At 62.2% G+C, this 14458-nt stretch overlaps 1 protein-coding gene and 1 long non-coding RNA gene across 4 annotated transcripts in view; one reads left to right on the top strand and one right to left on the bottom strand.

Annotated features, from left to right (window-relative positions):
- JPH3 (junctophilin 3) overlaps positions 1 to 12874 on the top strand; it is a 174168-nt gene extending 161294 nt beyond the window's left edge. For both annotated transcript variants that reach the window (XM_049704046.1, XM_049704045.1), the window contains 3 exons: positions 7777 to 7901; positions 9004 to 9857; positions 11443 to 12874. In XM_049704046.1, coding sequence (XP_049560003.1) covers positions 7777 to 7901; positions 9004 to 9857; positions 11443 to 11523 — 1060 coding nt within the window. In that variant the 3' untranslated portion in view covers positions 11524 to 12874. The remainder of the gene's footprint in view (positions 1 to 7776; positions 7902 to 9003; positions 9858 to 11442) is intronic.
- On the bottom strand, positions 6411 to 11447 carry LOC117196698 (uncharacterized). 2 transcript variants are annotated; one of them, XR_007474539.1, is made up of 3 exons: positions 11052 to 11447; positions 8136 to 9812; positions 6411 to 7655 (listed from the first exon to the last, which is right to left on the bottom strand). It is a non-coding gene; the product is annotated as an uncharacterized LOC117196698 (long non-coding RNA). The 2 variants fall into 2 exon arrangements; XR_004477004.2 differs by lacking the exon at positions 11052 to 11447 and adding an exon at positions 10125 to 11042.
- Positions 12875 to 14458: the final 1584 nt, after the last annotated feature.

The following is a 14458-nucleotide window of genomic DNA, read 5'->3' as shown; positions in this document are numbered from 1 at the left end:
TGGCCACGTGAAGATGGGGTCTTAGAACAGTGTGGATCACCCTCAATTAAGCTGTTATAAAAACAGAGGGAACAGGCGGTGGTTGTGAGGTCCAGACACCATATCTCCAGCATGACCTGACAGGAAGACAGCATGAGCTCCGGAGGACAGGGGCCAGCGTCCCCTTTGTCCAGGGGCTGTGGGGACGAGAGATGGACGTGGAGCCGGGTCACGGCCTTGGGCAGCAGGGGTAGGGCTGTCGGGCAGACTGGGCCTCGTCCCTCCTTCCTTGGGGCCCCAAGAACCTCTGGGCCTGTCGAGGACACCTTGGCACTGAGGCCTTCACGCCCAGCCTGACGGCCCCAGCTGGAACCACACGTGGGGTTCCTGGGGCTGCTGCGGGACCCTGCAGGGCCGTCGGGAGGCGGAACAGGGCAGGTGGGACCCCGCAACACCTGACTTCCGTTTGGAGCCTTTCCCCCTACATGTGTCCAAGGCACATCTGCACCTCTGAAGGACGGTCGTTCACGTGGCCAGAGAAATGTGTGTACCTGTCCCACCCTCAGCCCCAGCCCTGGCCCTACAGCGCCACCCAGGCAGGTGTGCAAAACCGCTGCTTCCCGAGCAGAGGAAACCTCCCCAGCTGTGCCTGTACCTCCCGCTCCCTGGGAGCCCCGTCCCTGTCCCCGCAGCGCAAGCACTACCCCTTGCTGCCTGTGGTCGTGACCTGGGGCTGCTGCAACTAACAGCCGTAAGCCGGGGGCCCGCAGTCTGGAGGTTAGGAGTCTGAGGCCCGCGTGTGGGCGGGGCCGTGCTCCCTGCAGAGGCCCCGGGGGAGGGTCCCTCCTGCCTCTTCCAGCTCCTCGGCGCCCCGGCGTATCCCCCCCAATCTCTGCCTCTGCCTTCATATGGCCTCTTCCCCGTGGAAGGACGTGTGTCATTGGATTCAGGGCCGCTCTTATCCAGCGTGACCCCATCTTAACTGCATCTGCACAGACCCTATTTCCAGATGAGGCCATGTTCGCAGGCTCTGGGTGGGCGTGAGTTTGCTGGGAATGCTCTTCACCCCAGTACAGGCCCTTCCCAGGCAGATGCTCACGACAGCCTGTGTCACTCACCCTCTGGATCGATCACTTGTTGTGGACTCGGGGCACCTTTTCGAGCTGGAAGAGAACTTGGATCCTCGATTGGGCCGAACCAGCAAAGGGACGTGGATGCCCAGACCCTGTGCCTCGGTTTCCTCACTTGTCAGCGAGAAGCGATCCCCACCCCGACCTCAGGGTCGTCACGGACGTGGAAACGAGCCGGACTGCTGGCCACCAGCAGGGGTCACGATGCAGCATGTGACAACTCCTAACCCCGGCGTCCCCGCATGCACACAGTAGGCACTCAGCAAGTGCTGAACTGAATCTGGGCGTGAATGGGCGGGAAGGGGGCCTCTCCTCGGAGATCCCAGGGACTGTTTCAGCCCCTTGGTGACCAGCACTGGTGACAGCTGCCTGGAGGCTGCGTCCCCTGAAAACCAGGATGGGGTATCACAGACCCGGCTGGAGGCGTGGGCTCGGGCTGGAGGAGAAACAAGGAACGGGGTGAGCGGAGAAAGTCAAGTGTGGATTGGGTCAGGGAAGGTGGCGGCCACGAGTGGGACGGCACGCCCCGACTGGGGCAGAGGAGAGCTGGAAGGCCCGGGGCGGCACTGGGGGCGGGCACACCTCGATCCGGGGGCAGGAGCGCGTTGAGTGGGTTCACCGCGTGGCGGCAGAGTGCAGAGGACTGGCTGCAGACGTGCAGTAGCCGCTGGGCGGGAGTGGTCAGGAAAGACCTAGGCTCCCACTTTCCTGCAGTGGTTCTCTGAGTGGGGCCCCCAGACCACCAGCAGCTTCACCCAGGGGTGCTAGGAATGCAGGTTCCCGGGCTCCGCCCCAGACCCGCCAAGTCAGACACTTGGAGGGGCCAGGCCATCTAGGGTTTTATCACACCCGTTGCCAAATAAGGTCACATTCCCAGGTTCCCAGATGGACAAAGTTTGGGAGGGACACAGGCAGGTCACCGCACAGCCCACCCGTCCACCCATCTGACACGCTTGTGGCTTTGTCTCGTGCAGTTCTGTGGTTGGCTGTCCGTCCCCTGCGCCGTCTATGGGAGATGGTGTCTCACGTTGGAGGGGGCCCTGCCCGCCTTGCCCCCTGGTCGGCAGGAACGCAGGGCCCTCCTCTCGGGGAGCCGGGGGTGCAGGCACTGCCGGGCACGCAGGTGGAGCTGCTGTCAGGAGGTGGGGGCCGGGGGCTCGCAGGCCAGCTCACAACGCTGGCCCGACCCTCCTCGGTGTCCCCGGAGGGACCGGTGCCCAGGGGAGCCGTCACCTGGCTGCCGGCCGAGTCCTGCGAGTCTCACTTCAGGGGAGCGTTCGCGAAGCCTCGGGAGGTTTCTTCTCTATTAAATGCAGTCGCCTTGATTTAGTTTTATTTCAGGGTTGCTGCAGCATGTTCTTTTTATATACGTGTGAACGTATATGTGTAAATATACGTATGATGTTGGGGAATTAACGTCCGTGTGTTTTTACTAAGCAAAGCTGCGGGAACCAGATCGTGGCCCCTTCGATCCCTCTGGCTCTGTGTGTGTGTGTGTGTGCGCGCGCGCGCGTGTGTGTATGAGGGGGCGTCCCGAGCAGGCGGGCGCAGTGGGCCCTCCTCTCTGGGAGCCGACGGTCGACTAAATGGGGACCAGATCTGGGGGTTGGGGCTCGGCCACACCCACCACGCTGGCTTTGAGGACCGGGCCCAAGTCAGGCGTCCACGCAGCCATCTGAGGGCAGCAACCCGGCTCTCACTGTCCAGCAGGGCCTCCCTAGGAGCAGACCAGCCCCGTCCAGGGCAGTCAGCTGGGCAGGAGGCGCCTTTGTTTTTATTTCCGAGGGTTCGGGACAAACAGGGAAGCACGTGCTGTGAAAGCTGGGCCTCTGTCGGCCTTTTGGACGAACCCCTCCCTGGAGAGACTGCTGTGTCTGAGCCACGTGTCCATCAGGGACAGAGGGGACGGCACACGTGTTTACATGCGTGCCATTGGGACGTGTGTGCAGAAATGCGCTGGAACGATGCCTGTTAGCCTGACCTTTGAAGGGATTTAAGCTGGGTTCTTCGAGATGGGCGCTTATTTAGGGAATGTTCATGTCATTCCTCTGAGCGAGGAGCCATCAAACCCACTACTTCAAAACACACAGACCCTCGCTCACGTCTCCGTCCCCGTCACTCCGTCCGGCGCGCTGCACTTGGCCGTCGCTCTGAAGGCTCTGACTACCCGCCGGCCCCCCAGCGTCCCTGCAGTCCGGCCCCGCCTCTGCCGGTCGCGTTCCTGCCACCCCATCCCTCTGGGGGGGTCGGTCCTTCCTACCTCTTGGTCCAGAGCCCCACCTGGGCTCCACAACCATCGGCACTTGCGCTTTCGGAACAGTAACAGGTGTAGGGACCTGCTGTTAGCAGGCACCAGGGAACGCTCCCGGGGGTGTGGGGGGCGGGAAGGGGTGTCGGCCCCAAGCCACCCAACCTACATGGAGCCGCGCTGGCCCCTCCCAGGCCCACAGTGCTGGGCTCTGGGTCGTTCCAGCCTTTTGCATTTGGCGCTGAACTCACCCTGCAGGGCCCCACGTCCTGCACTGGGGGTCTTTACGGGAAGCCCCCCCCCCCCCGCCCCCGAAACCTTGAGGCCCAGAAACTTCCTCCAGGCCCACAGCCCGGCCCGGCCACCTCTCTCCTGAGCCAAGGGTTTGATTTTGTCTGGCAAGTGCCCTGAATGGCATCAACGCCGTTCCGTGCTTGCCTTGGCCCCTGGGGAGCTCAGAGCCCTCCTGGTGCCCTGGGCCCTCCAGCACCCACTCTGTACTCACCCCTGGCTTCCATCCTCCCGCCTGACCTTAAGATACTCCACTGTCAGTGCACGCGTCGGCCTGCTCTTGAGACCGCGAGGCGGCGTTTTGGAGGGGGCTCTGAGCAGCTCGTTTTTTATGTCTCAGGGCAGAAGGAATTCAGCGAGAGGCAAAGCGACAGATAGCAAGTGATTTATTAGAATAAGACACTTGTGAGGCTTACAGGCGGGCGGGCAGGAGGGCGCTGTACCCAGAACTCAGTGGGCTAGTTTTATAATCAAAGGAAAAGTGAGGGAGGCGGCAGGGAGGGTGAAGACCACCTTCTTCCTCATTCTGGATGTCACAGTCCCATCCTCTCCCACGTCCGGCTGGGGAGTTTCCTCATCTCTACATGGTCAAGCCGGGACTGTCACGGCACAATGAAAATGAGCAAAAAGGTGGTAACGTATATGCTAAAAATGGTAAATCATCTCAGGTGTTAGTATAATGTCACCTTTTCCTTATATTTTTGCTTTCAGTGCACACGGAGGAGCGTGTCCTAGGAATCATTAACTTACTGAGCTCACTGGGCAGGATGTGGGTCTCGCGGCGCCACTGTATTACTGTTTGGGGGCATGTCTCGTGCTCCTGTTGCATAGTTTTGTTGCTAAGCAAACCTGCTTTCTTGAGTGATCATTAACTCACAGGGGTCTCCCATACTTTTTTCTTACTTATAATCTCCTAGTGGGATTAACTATTTAATCACCTACTTCGTCCCTTTGCTCTGTTCCGTGCCACTCTTAGGGCTACGAGACAACTGCTCTGATGACGGGTGTGCTGGGGACGCGACAGCCCTGTCCCCCTTAGCCTCCCCGGACCTCCTGTCCTCACAGCCTCCTCACTCGGGGTGCCTCCACCGCTAGGTGCACGGCCCTGACACGTTTACTTCTCGGGGTTCCGTTGTCTGTGAGGGAAGCACACTGCATCCCGAGGGCTGGGCCCGTCCCAGACACGGTCTCCGAGGGCCTGCTGGAGGCTCAGGGTGGATGTCACCAGCTTTGGGGACGCCCCGTCTGGTCAGCCGTGATGCTCGTCTGCCAGCTGACGACCCCGGGTCCCCGGGATCGGACAGCACAGCGTGGCGGGGCACTCGGCTCAGACCCCAGGAGCAGCCCCAGGACGGGCCCCGCCGCGTGGCTGGGAAGCGGGGTGGGCGCCGTCTCCGTGCAGCAATGGGAGGGGCTTTGTCAGCGCTGAACTGTGGCTCAGACCCCTGGTGCTGGGGGTGCAGGAGGGAGTGACTGCCCTGGGGATGGGGCTCTTTCTGGGGTGGCGGGAAGTGTGAGAAGTAGACAGAGGTGGTGGCTGCATGGCGTGTGGACGTGCTGGATGCCTCCGACCCGGGACTCCCAGGTGGTGCACCTTGTGATGTGCATTTCACCCCAGTCAACTCAGTCATGCATGAAATGTCCCACGGGCAGCTCTACGGATTGCCTAGGGCTGGTGGGGAGGCTTTGGGGGAAATGGGGTCCTTTGGGGTGATGGAAAGTTCTAAAATCGGCTAGGGTGATGGCTGTACAGCTCCGTGAACAGACTAAAAACCCCTGAATTGCATGCTTGAGAGGGGTGAGCTGTATGCTCTGTGAGTTATATCTCAATAAACTGTTACTACCAAAGCCAAACCCATGGCACGTTCTGGAGAAGCCACGTCATCCAGCAGAGGCGAGCTCGGGCCCACGAGCTGGTTCTGGGCTGAGCTGGGGCCGTGCCGTGACAGAGCGCCTCTCGGCTGCGGAAGCCGCCCTGCGGGAAGGGAACCAGGTCGACCCGTCCGGGACTGGCCACGTCCAGACCAGCGTGTGTAGGCTTTGGGGCCTCATGGGATCTGATGAAAGCCGTGGACCCCCTGCTTGCGGGGGAAGGAGAAAAGCACGCAGAGCACCTTCGGTACAATTTCAGGGGGTGCCCTGGGTCTCTGAGTCGGGGTGTCTGTGCTGGGGCTGCTCACCGGGGTCCCAGCCCAGCAGGTGGGGCAGGAGTGGGAGAAGGGGTGGGGAGTAGGGTCACCCAATGGGACCCCCGCGCAGCCGGACACCCTGCCATCTGTCCTTTCCTCTCTGTCCCCAATGTTCTGACCCCCAGATGGGCCTTGGATGACCGTGGCCTCACACTGGCCGTCACCAGGTCTGACCTGCACCCTCATTGCTGACATGACACTGCCAGTTCCTGAGATACGTACGTGCCTCTACCGGCCTCCAACCCAGGGCTGGACAGGAAAGCCCGTCTGTGCCGTAAACTCGTGGCTGTGCCGTTAGGAACGTAGCGGAATGCACTGGCCACACAGGTGGGGGCACCGCGTGGGAGCCTGCGGGCTGCAGCCGTGGTGTATCAACTGATGTGATAACAACTGATAAACTAAGTATTCATAATTTGTGTTTTATTCCTGGCTTTGCCCCCCTTCTGCTGGAATTATAACCGCGGAGTTCCCAAGGAATCTTCTACAAGGCGGTGCTTCCCAGCTTTCACTCCGAGGGGCATGGGACGCAGCTACAATGAGTGACAGAGTTCTCTTTCCCTATTTCTAAGAAACCACGCAAAGGATAGAATTTTCTCAATGCTGCACTTTTGCACATAGGTGTCTTCCGTCTGTGGGTCCTGCTCCCAGGTGGTGGGTGGCAGAAGCCTGGAGGCTACTCGCTGCTCCGCGTCCTGGACCCAGGTTCACGTGATGACGTACACGGTGTACGTGTGTGTACGTCGTACGTTGGTTTTCTTCTTGTAAACTCTTCTTGGTTAGCACAGTGGCATTTTGAAAAAACAGAACCCAGTGGCGCACAAGGGGTGAGGGGTCTCCAGGTTAAGCCCGTGGAGTGCGTAACGGGGGCAGGCTGCCCTCGTCTCGGGGGATCAGTCGTCGTTGCCTTGGCTTCCCCGGTGGGAAGCAGGGCCTCTGGAGCCAGGACACCAGGCAGGAAGAAATGGAAACCGCAGGCAGGGGAGACCCTCAGGAGCTGGGTGCTGTCCTGCTTCGGGCACCCAGTCCTGCCCCCGAAGGGCCTCACACGGACTCAGCTGGGGAGGGGCAGCTGAGCGCCGGGCGGGAGGTTGTGCTGCTGGAAGCGTCAGGGTGGTGTCATCGGCTCATTTGGATTCGCGGCCCCGTGTCCACCCTGGGGTGTGCCCCACCCGAGGGCAGTGCCACCACTGGCTCTGTCCATCGCCCCCCCAGCTGCTAAGCGGCGTCGGGCCTCATCCCGGGCCACAGACTTGCCTTCTCTCGGCACCTGCAGACCAGGGCTCAGACTTCACCGCACACACCGGACTGGTGACAGCAGCTTCCAGGGGACAGGGTTTGGGCTGAAGAACTGCTTGGCCGGGGGCCCAGGTGCAGGGCGCTGGGACGAGCGAGGCCCCTTCACACAGGACGGGGGGAGGCTGGGCGGGCCGTGCGCGCCGTACTCCTCGTGCCCTGTGCCCTCTTCTGAGGGCGGGCTGGTCCTGCTGTCGAGCCCTCCCCTTCCTGCCCGAAGCTGGCCAGTTGCTCACCCTGGAGGGTGGCCCGCTCTGCCCACAGTGGGGCGGGGGGGGCACAGCCGCCCCCAGACGGTCATCTCTGGTCGGGTCCACACGGAGTACCTGCCCGCCCCCGGCGGTTCAGAGATGAGTCAGTCACGGGTTGCGGTCTCTAGCCTGTAGCCGGGCTAGGGGACGGAGGGAGCCTCCTGGCGGCAGGACCTGGGCTCACCCCGGATGAAGACAGCCCAGGCTAGGCAGGTCCTGCTCTCGCTCTGGTGCAGTCTGCTCCATGCTCAGAACAGCTGGCGGGCACCCTGGCCTGGGCGGTGCCCGGGGACGTTTGCCGAGTGAGTGAGGTCTCGGGCATCTTGTCCTGGCCCCTCTGCTGCAGCCACCCCCCACCCCGTGCCTTCACCGCCCTCCCCGTCTCTCCTGCCCAGGACCTCCCACTCCCGGGCCAAGGCTGAGGCGGCCCTCACCGCGGCTCAGAAGGCCCAGGAGGAAGCGCGCATCGCCAGGATCACTGCCAAAGAGTTCTCCCCTTCCTTCCAGCACAGGGAAAACGGTGAGTCCCGGTGCCGCTGGGGGCAGGGCAGCCGGGGGTGGGGGGGGGTGTCCCAAGGCACATCCGACGGTTCTGCCCCGCAGCCGCCATCAGCCCACTGCCTCCCTCCGTCTGCTTCTCCCCCGAGGGTTATGCTAGAACCTGTGTGACTGCTCTGTCTGACAAGGCTGCTGCCCGCCAGGCCAGGACTGCGGCCACGGGTCTGCATCCATCCTTAGCTTCACCTCATCTCACCTGATCCATCAGCAGCCACGCGTGACTAGCAGTGGCCTAGTTGGTCAGCACAGCTCTGGGACGCTGGGGGGCGGGCCTCCCGCCTGTCCAAGGGGTGGGGCTGGAAGGAGCTAGAGCCACTGAGAGTCAGCCAGACCCGAGGCCCTCGTCCCCCCTTGGGGGACGGGCCTGAGGGAGGCAGGGAGGCTGCAGCAGGGACGTCATTGATCGGAGAGGCCCGCTGAGGCCGCGATCCTCCCAGCCCGACGCGTCGCCCCACCTGGGTCAGGCTTCCCAGAGCGAGTGGAAGCCTCGCGAGGTTTGGGGTGGAGTGTGTCCCGGGACCACGCCCTGAGCTCTCCTCCCAGAGCCTGCAGTTCTTGGCCCCGCTGGTAGGATCCCTGGGCTTTGGCGCAGCCTTGAGAACCACAGGACCCAAGATAGGGAACAGAAGCATTGGAATTCAGCCACAAACACTCCACGTCCTGCCTTGTAGAAGGTCACCTAGCACGAGATGTTTTTTAATCGTCAGGAGGGGTCCGCGGGCGTGGGACCTCCGAATCCCCGAGCAGGCCAGGCCAGCACGCTCTCGGGCCTTGGGTCACCCCTGCAGCCGGGGGCATGGACCAGAACGACTGTCCACCCTGCCCGTCCCACTCTGGTCATCCTTGAAGTGCCCACAGAGGGGAATTGGAGGGTCTATTAGGGGCTTTGGGAACACTGCCCTCCCACTTCCTTCGCCCCATAGCCCGCGGGTGGGCAGCGAGGGCCCTGGCTGCCTGCCGCCATAGCCCGGTCCTGGTCCCCTGCCATCCTCAGGTGAGACTGGGCCTCCACACGGAACATCCAGGTAACCCGCCTCTGTGCCCCCATCTCGCCCCTGATCCAGGGCTCGAGTACCAGCGGCCGAAGCGGCAGCGTTCCAGTGACGACATGGAGGTCATCTCCACCGGGACACCCTTACAGCAGGAGAGCCCAGAGCTGTACCGCAAGGGCACCACCCCCGACGACAGCCCCCTGCAGAGCTTCCCCGCCAGCCCCACGGCCACCCCTCCACCGGCCCCCGCCTCGAGGAACAAGGTGGCCCACTTCTCCCGGCAGGTCTCGGTGGACGAGGAGCGGGGTGGGGACATCCAGATGCTCCTGGAGGGCCGGGGAGGGGACTGCGCCCGGAACAGCTGGGGAGAGGAGAAGGCCGGGGGCTCCAGGGGCGTCCGCAGCGGCGCCCTCCGCAGTGGCCAGCCCGCAGAAGCCTTCCGGGCCCGGGGCCCAGGCCACAGGCAGCCCAGCAACCCCAAGCCCCGGGAGCGGCGGACGGGGTCCCCCACCACATTCTCCTGGACTTCCCACCACCGGGCTGGCAACCCCGGCCCGGGGAGCACCAAGCTGCTGGAGCTGGACGAGGAGAAGCTGAGCAACTACGAGATGGAGATGAAGCCCCTGCTGAGGATGGACTCGTACACGCAGGAGGTGCACCCCCCGAAAAGACGCTACAGCAAGGGGGGCACCGACGACCGGGGCTTCGGGGCCCAGAGACTGCGGTCCAAGTCCCAGAACAAGGAGCATGCCAGGCCGGCCTCGTGCGCGGAGCCCGCAGTTCAGAGGCTGGAGAGCCTGCGGCTGGGGGACCGGGCGGAGCCCCGGCTGCTGCGCTGGGACTTGACCTTCTCTCCGCCCCAGAGGTCCTCACCGGTGGCGCTGGAATCGGACGAGGAGAACGGGGATGAGCTCAAGGCCAGCACGGTGAGTGGACGCTAGTGGTCCGGGTCCTGAGAGCCTGGCCCCCTGGGCCTTCCCCGACCCTCCAGCTCTCAGGACCCTCCTCTGTAGGAAGCCCACACGGGTGTGGGCTGCACTGCCTTGGACGGGTCCCTGTGAGGGCTACTCCCAGGCGCCATCCTTTCAGCAAGGGCACTTGGGTGGTTTTGGAAGCTCTCCAAGAGAAACGGGGCAGCATGGGACCCCACCCTTGCCCCCAGACCTCCTCCTGCTCATCAGGACGGTCCTCACCTTGGAGGAACGTCCTGCGTCCTGGAGGGAAACACAGAGGCCAGAGCAGGCAGGACACACACGGGTCTGGCTCCCATGTGGGTGAGAGGGACAGAGTCCCCCAGGCCTGTGGGATCAGACGCGCGGGGTGGGGCCGTGACTCGGGTTCCTCAGGCCCCGTGGTGGGCGCTGGGTCTCGCTCACGGGTGAGGACCACGCCTCGTGGGTGAGACCCGCCCTTGGCGCACTCCTCCCATGGAGGGCGGGTGGTGTTGAGGAAAGAACAGAGATCCTGGGCCAGGCTGAGGGCTGGGGCTCTTGCACCCAGGGGACACCTCCTGACCCCTGGCCTACCGGCTCCCACCCGTAAGCACTCCCCGCTCCCTGGACCGAATGGCAGCGGGAATGGCCCGTGAAATGCCTTCTCAGCCCCCCGGCGCAGCGCTGACGCCCTGTGCTAACGGCCATCAGGCCCCTCACCCGCTGGTGGGGCACAGCGTGCTCGGCCCCATGTGAACACGAGGAAACCAGAGGGCCTGCCTTGCGGGGCATCCCCACGGGGCCCTCTGGGACTCAGCACCTGCCAGGCGGACTCCGGGGCCGAGGAGCTTTCTGTTGGAAGGTGGCCCTCGAGGCCACTGTGAGCAGCCGTCTGGGCGGCGGGCTAGCTCCTGCGACGCGCCTGCCCTCTCTGAACCCAGGTGCTCCCGCCGGGACCTAGATACCAGCTCTATTCCAGAAACCCGTGTGGTGTGTGCGCGCATGTGGGTATTTTAGGAAGCTGAATGATGGGCAGGGTGGGAGATGCAGGAAGGGGTTCTATATTTAGCTCACTGAACCGTGTTGTGGCTTTAAGACCTCTTCAAGCGCGTCTTGGGTGCTTTAAAACAACGCTGCTTCGGGCAGCGGCACGAGCACGTGGCCACCTCCAGCCGGGCATGTACTCACCCCTGAGTGGTTCCACGGGAGGGGGCTTCCAGCAGAGGCCCAGGGTGGTCGGGGCAGCTAGTGCCCCTCATCCTTGTCCAGCACCGTGGCCTCGGCACCATCACCGCAGAGGCTCAAGGACGGCGGGTTCGGGGTGGGGGAGAGGCTGTGGTCCAAGGGCCAGGTGGGCTCTTGCCCCAGGAGAGCGAGGGGCTCCCGGCGGCTGCGCAGCTCCTGGGCAGTTGTTCACTGAACCGAGAGGGCTCTCCCGTCGCCAGGTCTGGGGCCACGCTGGGTGGGCTGCACCTGGCATCCCAGGTGTGCAGAGCTCCGGTGGTTATGCTGGGGGGAAGTTTCGCTCAGGAGGAGGGGCGTGGCCTGGGGCTCACCTCCTCTTCCGCTTCCGTCCCAGGGCTCGGCGCCTATCCTGGTGGCCATGGTGATCTTGCTGAACATCGGAGTTGCCATTTTGTTTATTAACTTTTTCATCTGAGGAGACTCCGCCGCATTAGCAAAGCAGCTGGTGTACACACGGGGGCATTAAGAGCAGAACGACAGAAGGGAAGGCTCGTAGCTCGGACACCCAACGACAACTTCCTGGTCTTCCCACAGAACCACGCGATTGGGTATTACTCACAGTTTGCCTTTTTTTCTGGGTCATGTTTTTTGGATTTTAGCCAAAATTCTTTGCTTGTATAACACTCTGCTGTGTGGCATGGCAGAAGGAGGCCAGCACGCCGACCCTCCAGCTTGACGTGGAAAGAGAAGGGATCCCGGCAAATCAATGGCAAAAAATACAGTCACCACCGTCATCACACCCCCATCTGGGACGTGGAAAAGGAGGCAACCAGAGGCAGAGCCCCTGGAGCGTCCGGCGGCTAGCGGGTGGCAAGCCCTGGTGTAAGGCACGGGAGAGGGCGCCCGCTCCAGCTGGTAGTGGCCTGGGCCTTTTTCTGTTTTAAATCTGTGCTGCACACTTACTTAGGGAAGCAGAGACCTGCTCTCTCTTCTGCCCATGAAACGACCACAACCCAGCCCTCCTGCAGCCCCGACACTGAGTCTTAAGGCAAAGCCCTTCTTTTCCCCACTGTCTCCCCCACCCCAACCCCAGACCCCAGGGCTGCTGTGCTGTGGGCATCCAGGGGGCTGGCACCAGGGCCAGGGAGCACTGCGGGCATGGGGAGGGCCTCACTTGGACAGCCTGCCGTTGGGCCTGGGCTCAGAGCACGTGGCGTTTCTGCACTGACGATGCAGGCTGTGCGTCCAGGCTGTCAGATGTCCGCGGCCCCGACGGCCCTCACACGATGTCGTCCTCTCAGTGTGTCACTGAGCCCATGGGTTTTCACATTCTTGTCCTGTGCCTGCCTCGACTTCCCTCACAGATATGCATATTCTTCCAGATGCCTCGCCCACACTCGGGAGCTGGTCGGGTCCCAGGACAGGAATGTGTTTGAAACCCGGTGGCTTGACAATTCCTGAGAAATCATGGCATATCCATCTCCAAAATATGCAACATACCTTGTTTCAATCCAACAAAACCAGGTTCCTGGTGTGTCTGCCCTTCCTGCCAGCGTTGTCCCACCGTCCAAACAACAGAATAAGGTCCCGGACTGTCTGGATGCCCCGTGGTCCCAGCCATGGAGCAGCCCCGGCCACGTGCATGGATGTGTCTGTGGGGCCCCTGCACCCACGCCTGGGAAGGTCCTGGGCACGGCCGTCCGTGGACCCTGCCTTGCTTTGCTTATGTTCAGCTGTTTCTCTGCTACCTTTCGAGCAGATTTCTTTACTACACTGCACTGGATTGCTATATTTTTAACCAGAAATAAACTAAAGATTAGAGCATGTTCCCGTTAAATTCAGTTTTTTTTCTGTTACATACTCACCCCCCGTCCCTTCTCACAGTTTGGTTGCGTTTGGGGGTCTTCTTTCAGGGAGTGGGGACACAGGAGAGGGAGGGAGGATCCACAGGAAATCCGTTTCTGATGATGATACTTTCTAAAGGGGTATTTCATGTTTTTGTACATCTTACTTCCCGTTCCTTTTTTACAACTGCGTGGTTGCCGCAGCCCTGGAGTGAACCAAATAAACATGCCTGCTCCTCGCAGCTCTCTGCGTCGTCCGTGCTGGGCGTGTGGCTTGTGATTCTGTCTGCAACGCGCTGTGAAGATTAGAAAGACTTCTGTGCATGCCAGTAACTGCAACACAAAATGGTACCTACACAGGCAGGTTGCATCCTCCCACGTGAGCACACACCGTGAGGTAACGTAGCTACGCAGAAAAGCAACAGCACAAATGCCCATCGTGCGAGGCAAGCAGTGGCTTCAGGGCTGGGGGCTCACGGGGCTGGCCAGCAGCCCACCACTTGTCTGGCTGCCAGTAACACAACTGAAAACCAGAGCAGCACCCGCGTTACTGCCACTTCCCCACACCCGGGTGAATTCCGAGTGGATTCCACCGAGACCACGATGCACTGGGTCTGAGGGGCCCTAAAAGCTAGTTTTTACCTGGTTTCCAGAGCAGGCTGCCCTGCACACAGGCCTAAAGCTTTCGCTCAGCCTGGCCAGTCTTTCCTACCTGCCGGAGGCCGGGGTTACCGGCAGGCGCGCCCGTGAGCCCCTCTGGGCCAGGCTGGCTGACCCCGCTTCTGCCAGGCACCTTCCTGGTGGACACGCGGGACGGGGGCAAGAACAGATGCTGTCGCGAGGCCCTAGTGGCGCGGAGCGCTGACAGGTTTTAATTAATCCCAAAGCAACCTCGTGAGAGTCATCTTCTCTCCTAACAGCTGCTCCCGTGCTCGAGATGTGAAAACCAGAGGCAGAGAAACTGAGTTACCTGAGCTGAGCCGGGGAGCGGGGGGACAGGCCACCCCCTGCTGCCCAGCCGTCCCCCACCCCCAGGCTGGGAAGCTGCACCCGCACCTCACCTGCGAGAGCGGGAGAGGACGCTGCACAGGGTATGCAACACCTGCACCCAAACAACTGACGAGGAAGACGGTGCCCATGCAGAAAAGCTCAGCATGGCCACGAGAACACAACGCCCGCGGCTGAGGCCACTCCAGGGGAGGGCGGAGAGGGCTCCAAACACAAGGACTTCCCACACCCCGTCTAACAGCCATAAGCCCATTTCTCTGTTAGACGCCCTCTGGGTGGGGCGTGGGAGGATGACAGGCACTCTCCTACACGCACGAAGCCCACGGCTCCCCCGGGCTGCACGGAGAACGCGGTGCGGGTCCCACAGACTCCCGCCAGGCAAACATCCAGCGCCCAGCCTGGCCATCAGAGTGCTCCCTTTCATCTCAAGAGCCCCACTTTGGACAGGAAGTTACACAGCCGCCCCACATAAAAACCGAAGGGCGTTCCCGAGCCCAGGGGAGAGACCCAGGCAACAAGCCCAAGACGCTCTGGACCGCTGGAGCGACGAACATTCGG

This window comes from Orcinus orca, chromosome 20 (genome assembly GCF_937001465.1).
Source record: "Orcinus orca chromosome 20, mOrcOrc1.1, whole genome shotgun sequence".
Classification (NCBI taxonomy): domain Eukaryota; kingdom Metazoa; phylum Chordata; class Mammalia; order Artiodactyla; family Delphinidae; genus Orcinus; species Orcinus orca.
This window is presented reverse-complemented; position numbering and strand designations above follow the sequence as displayed.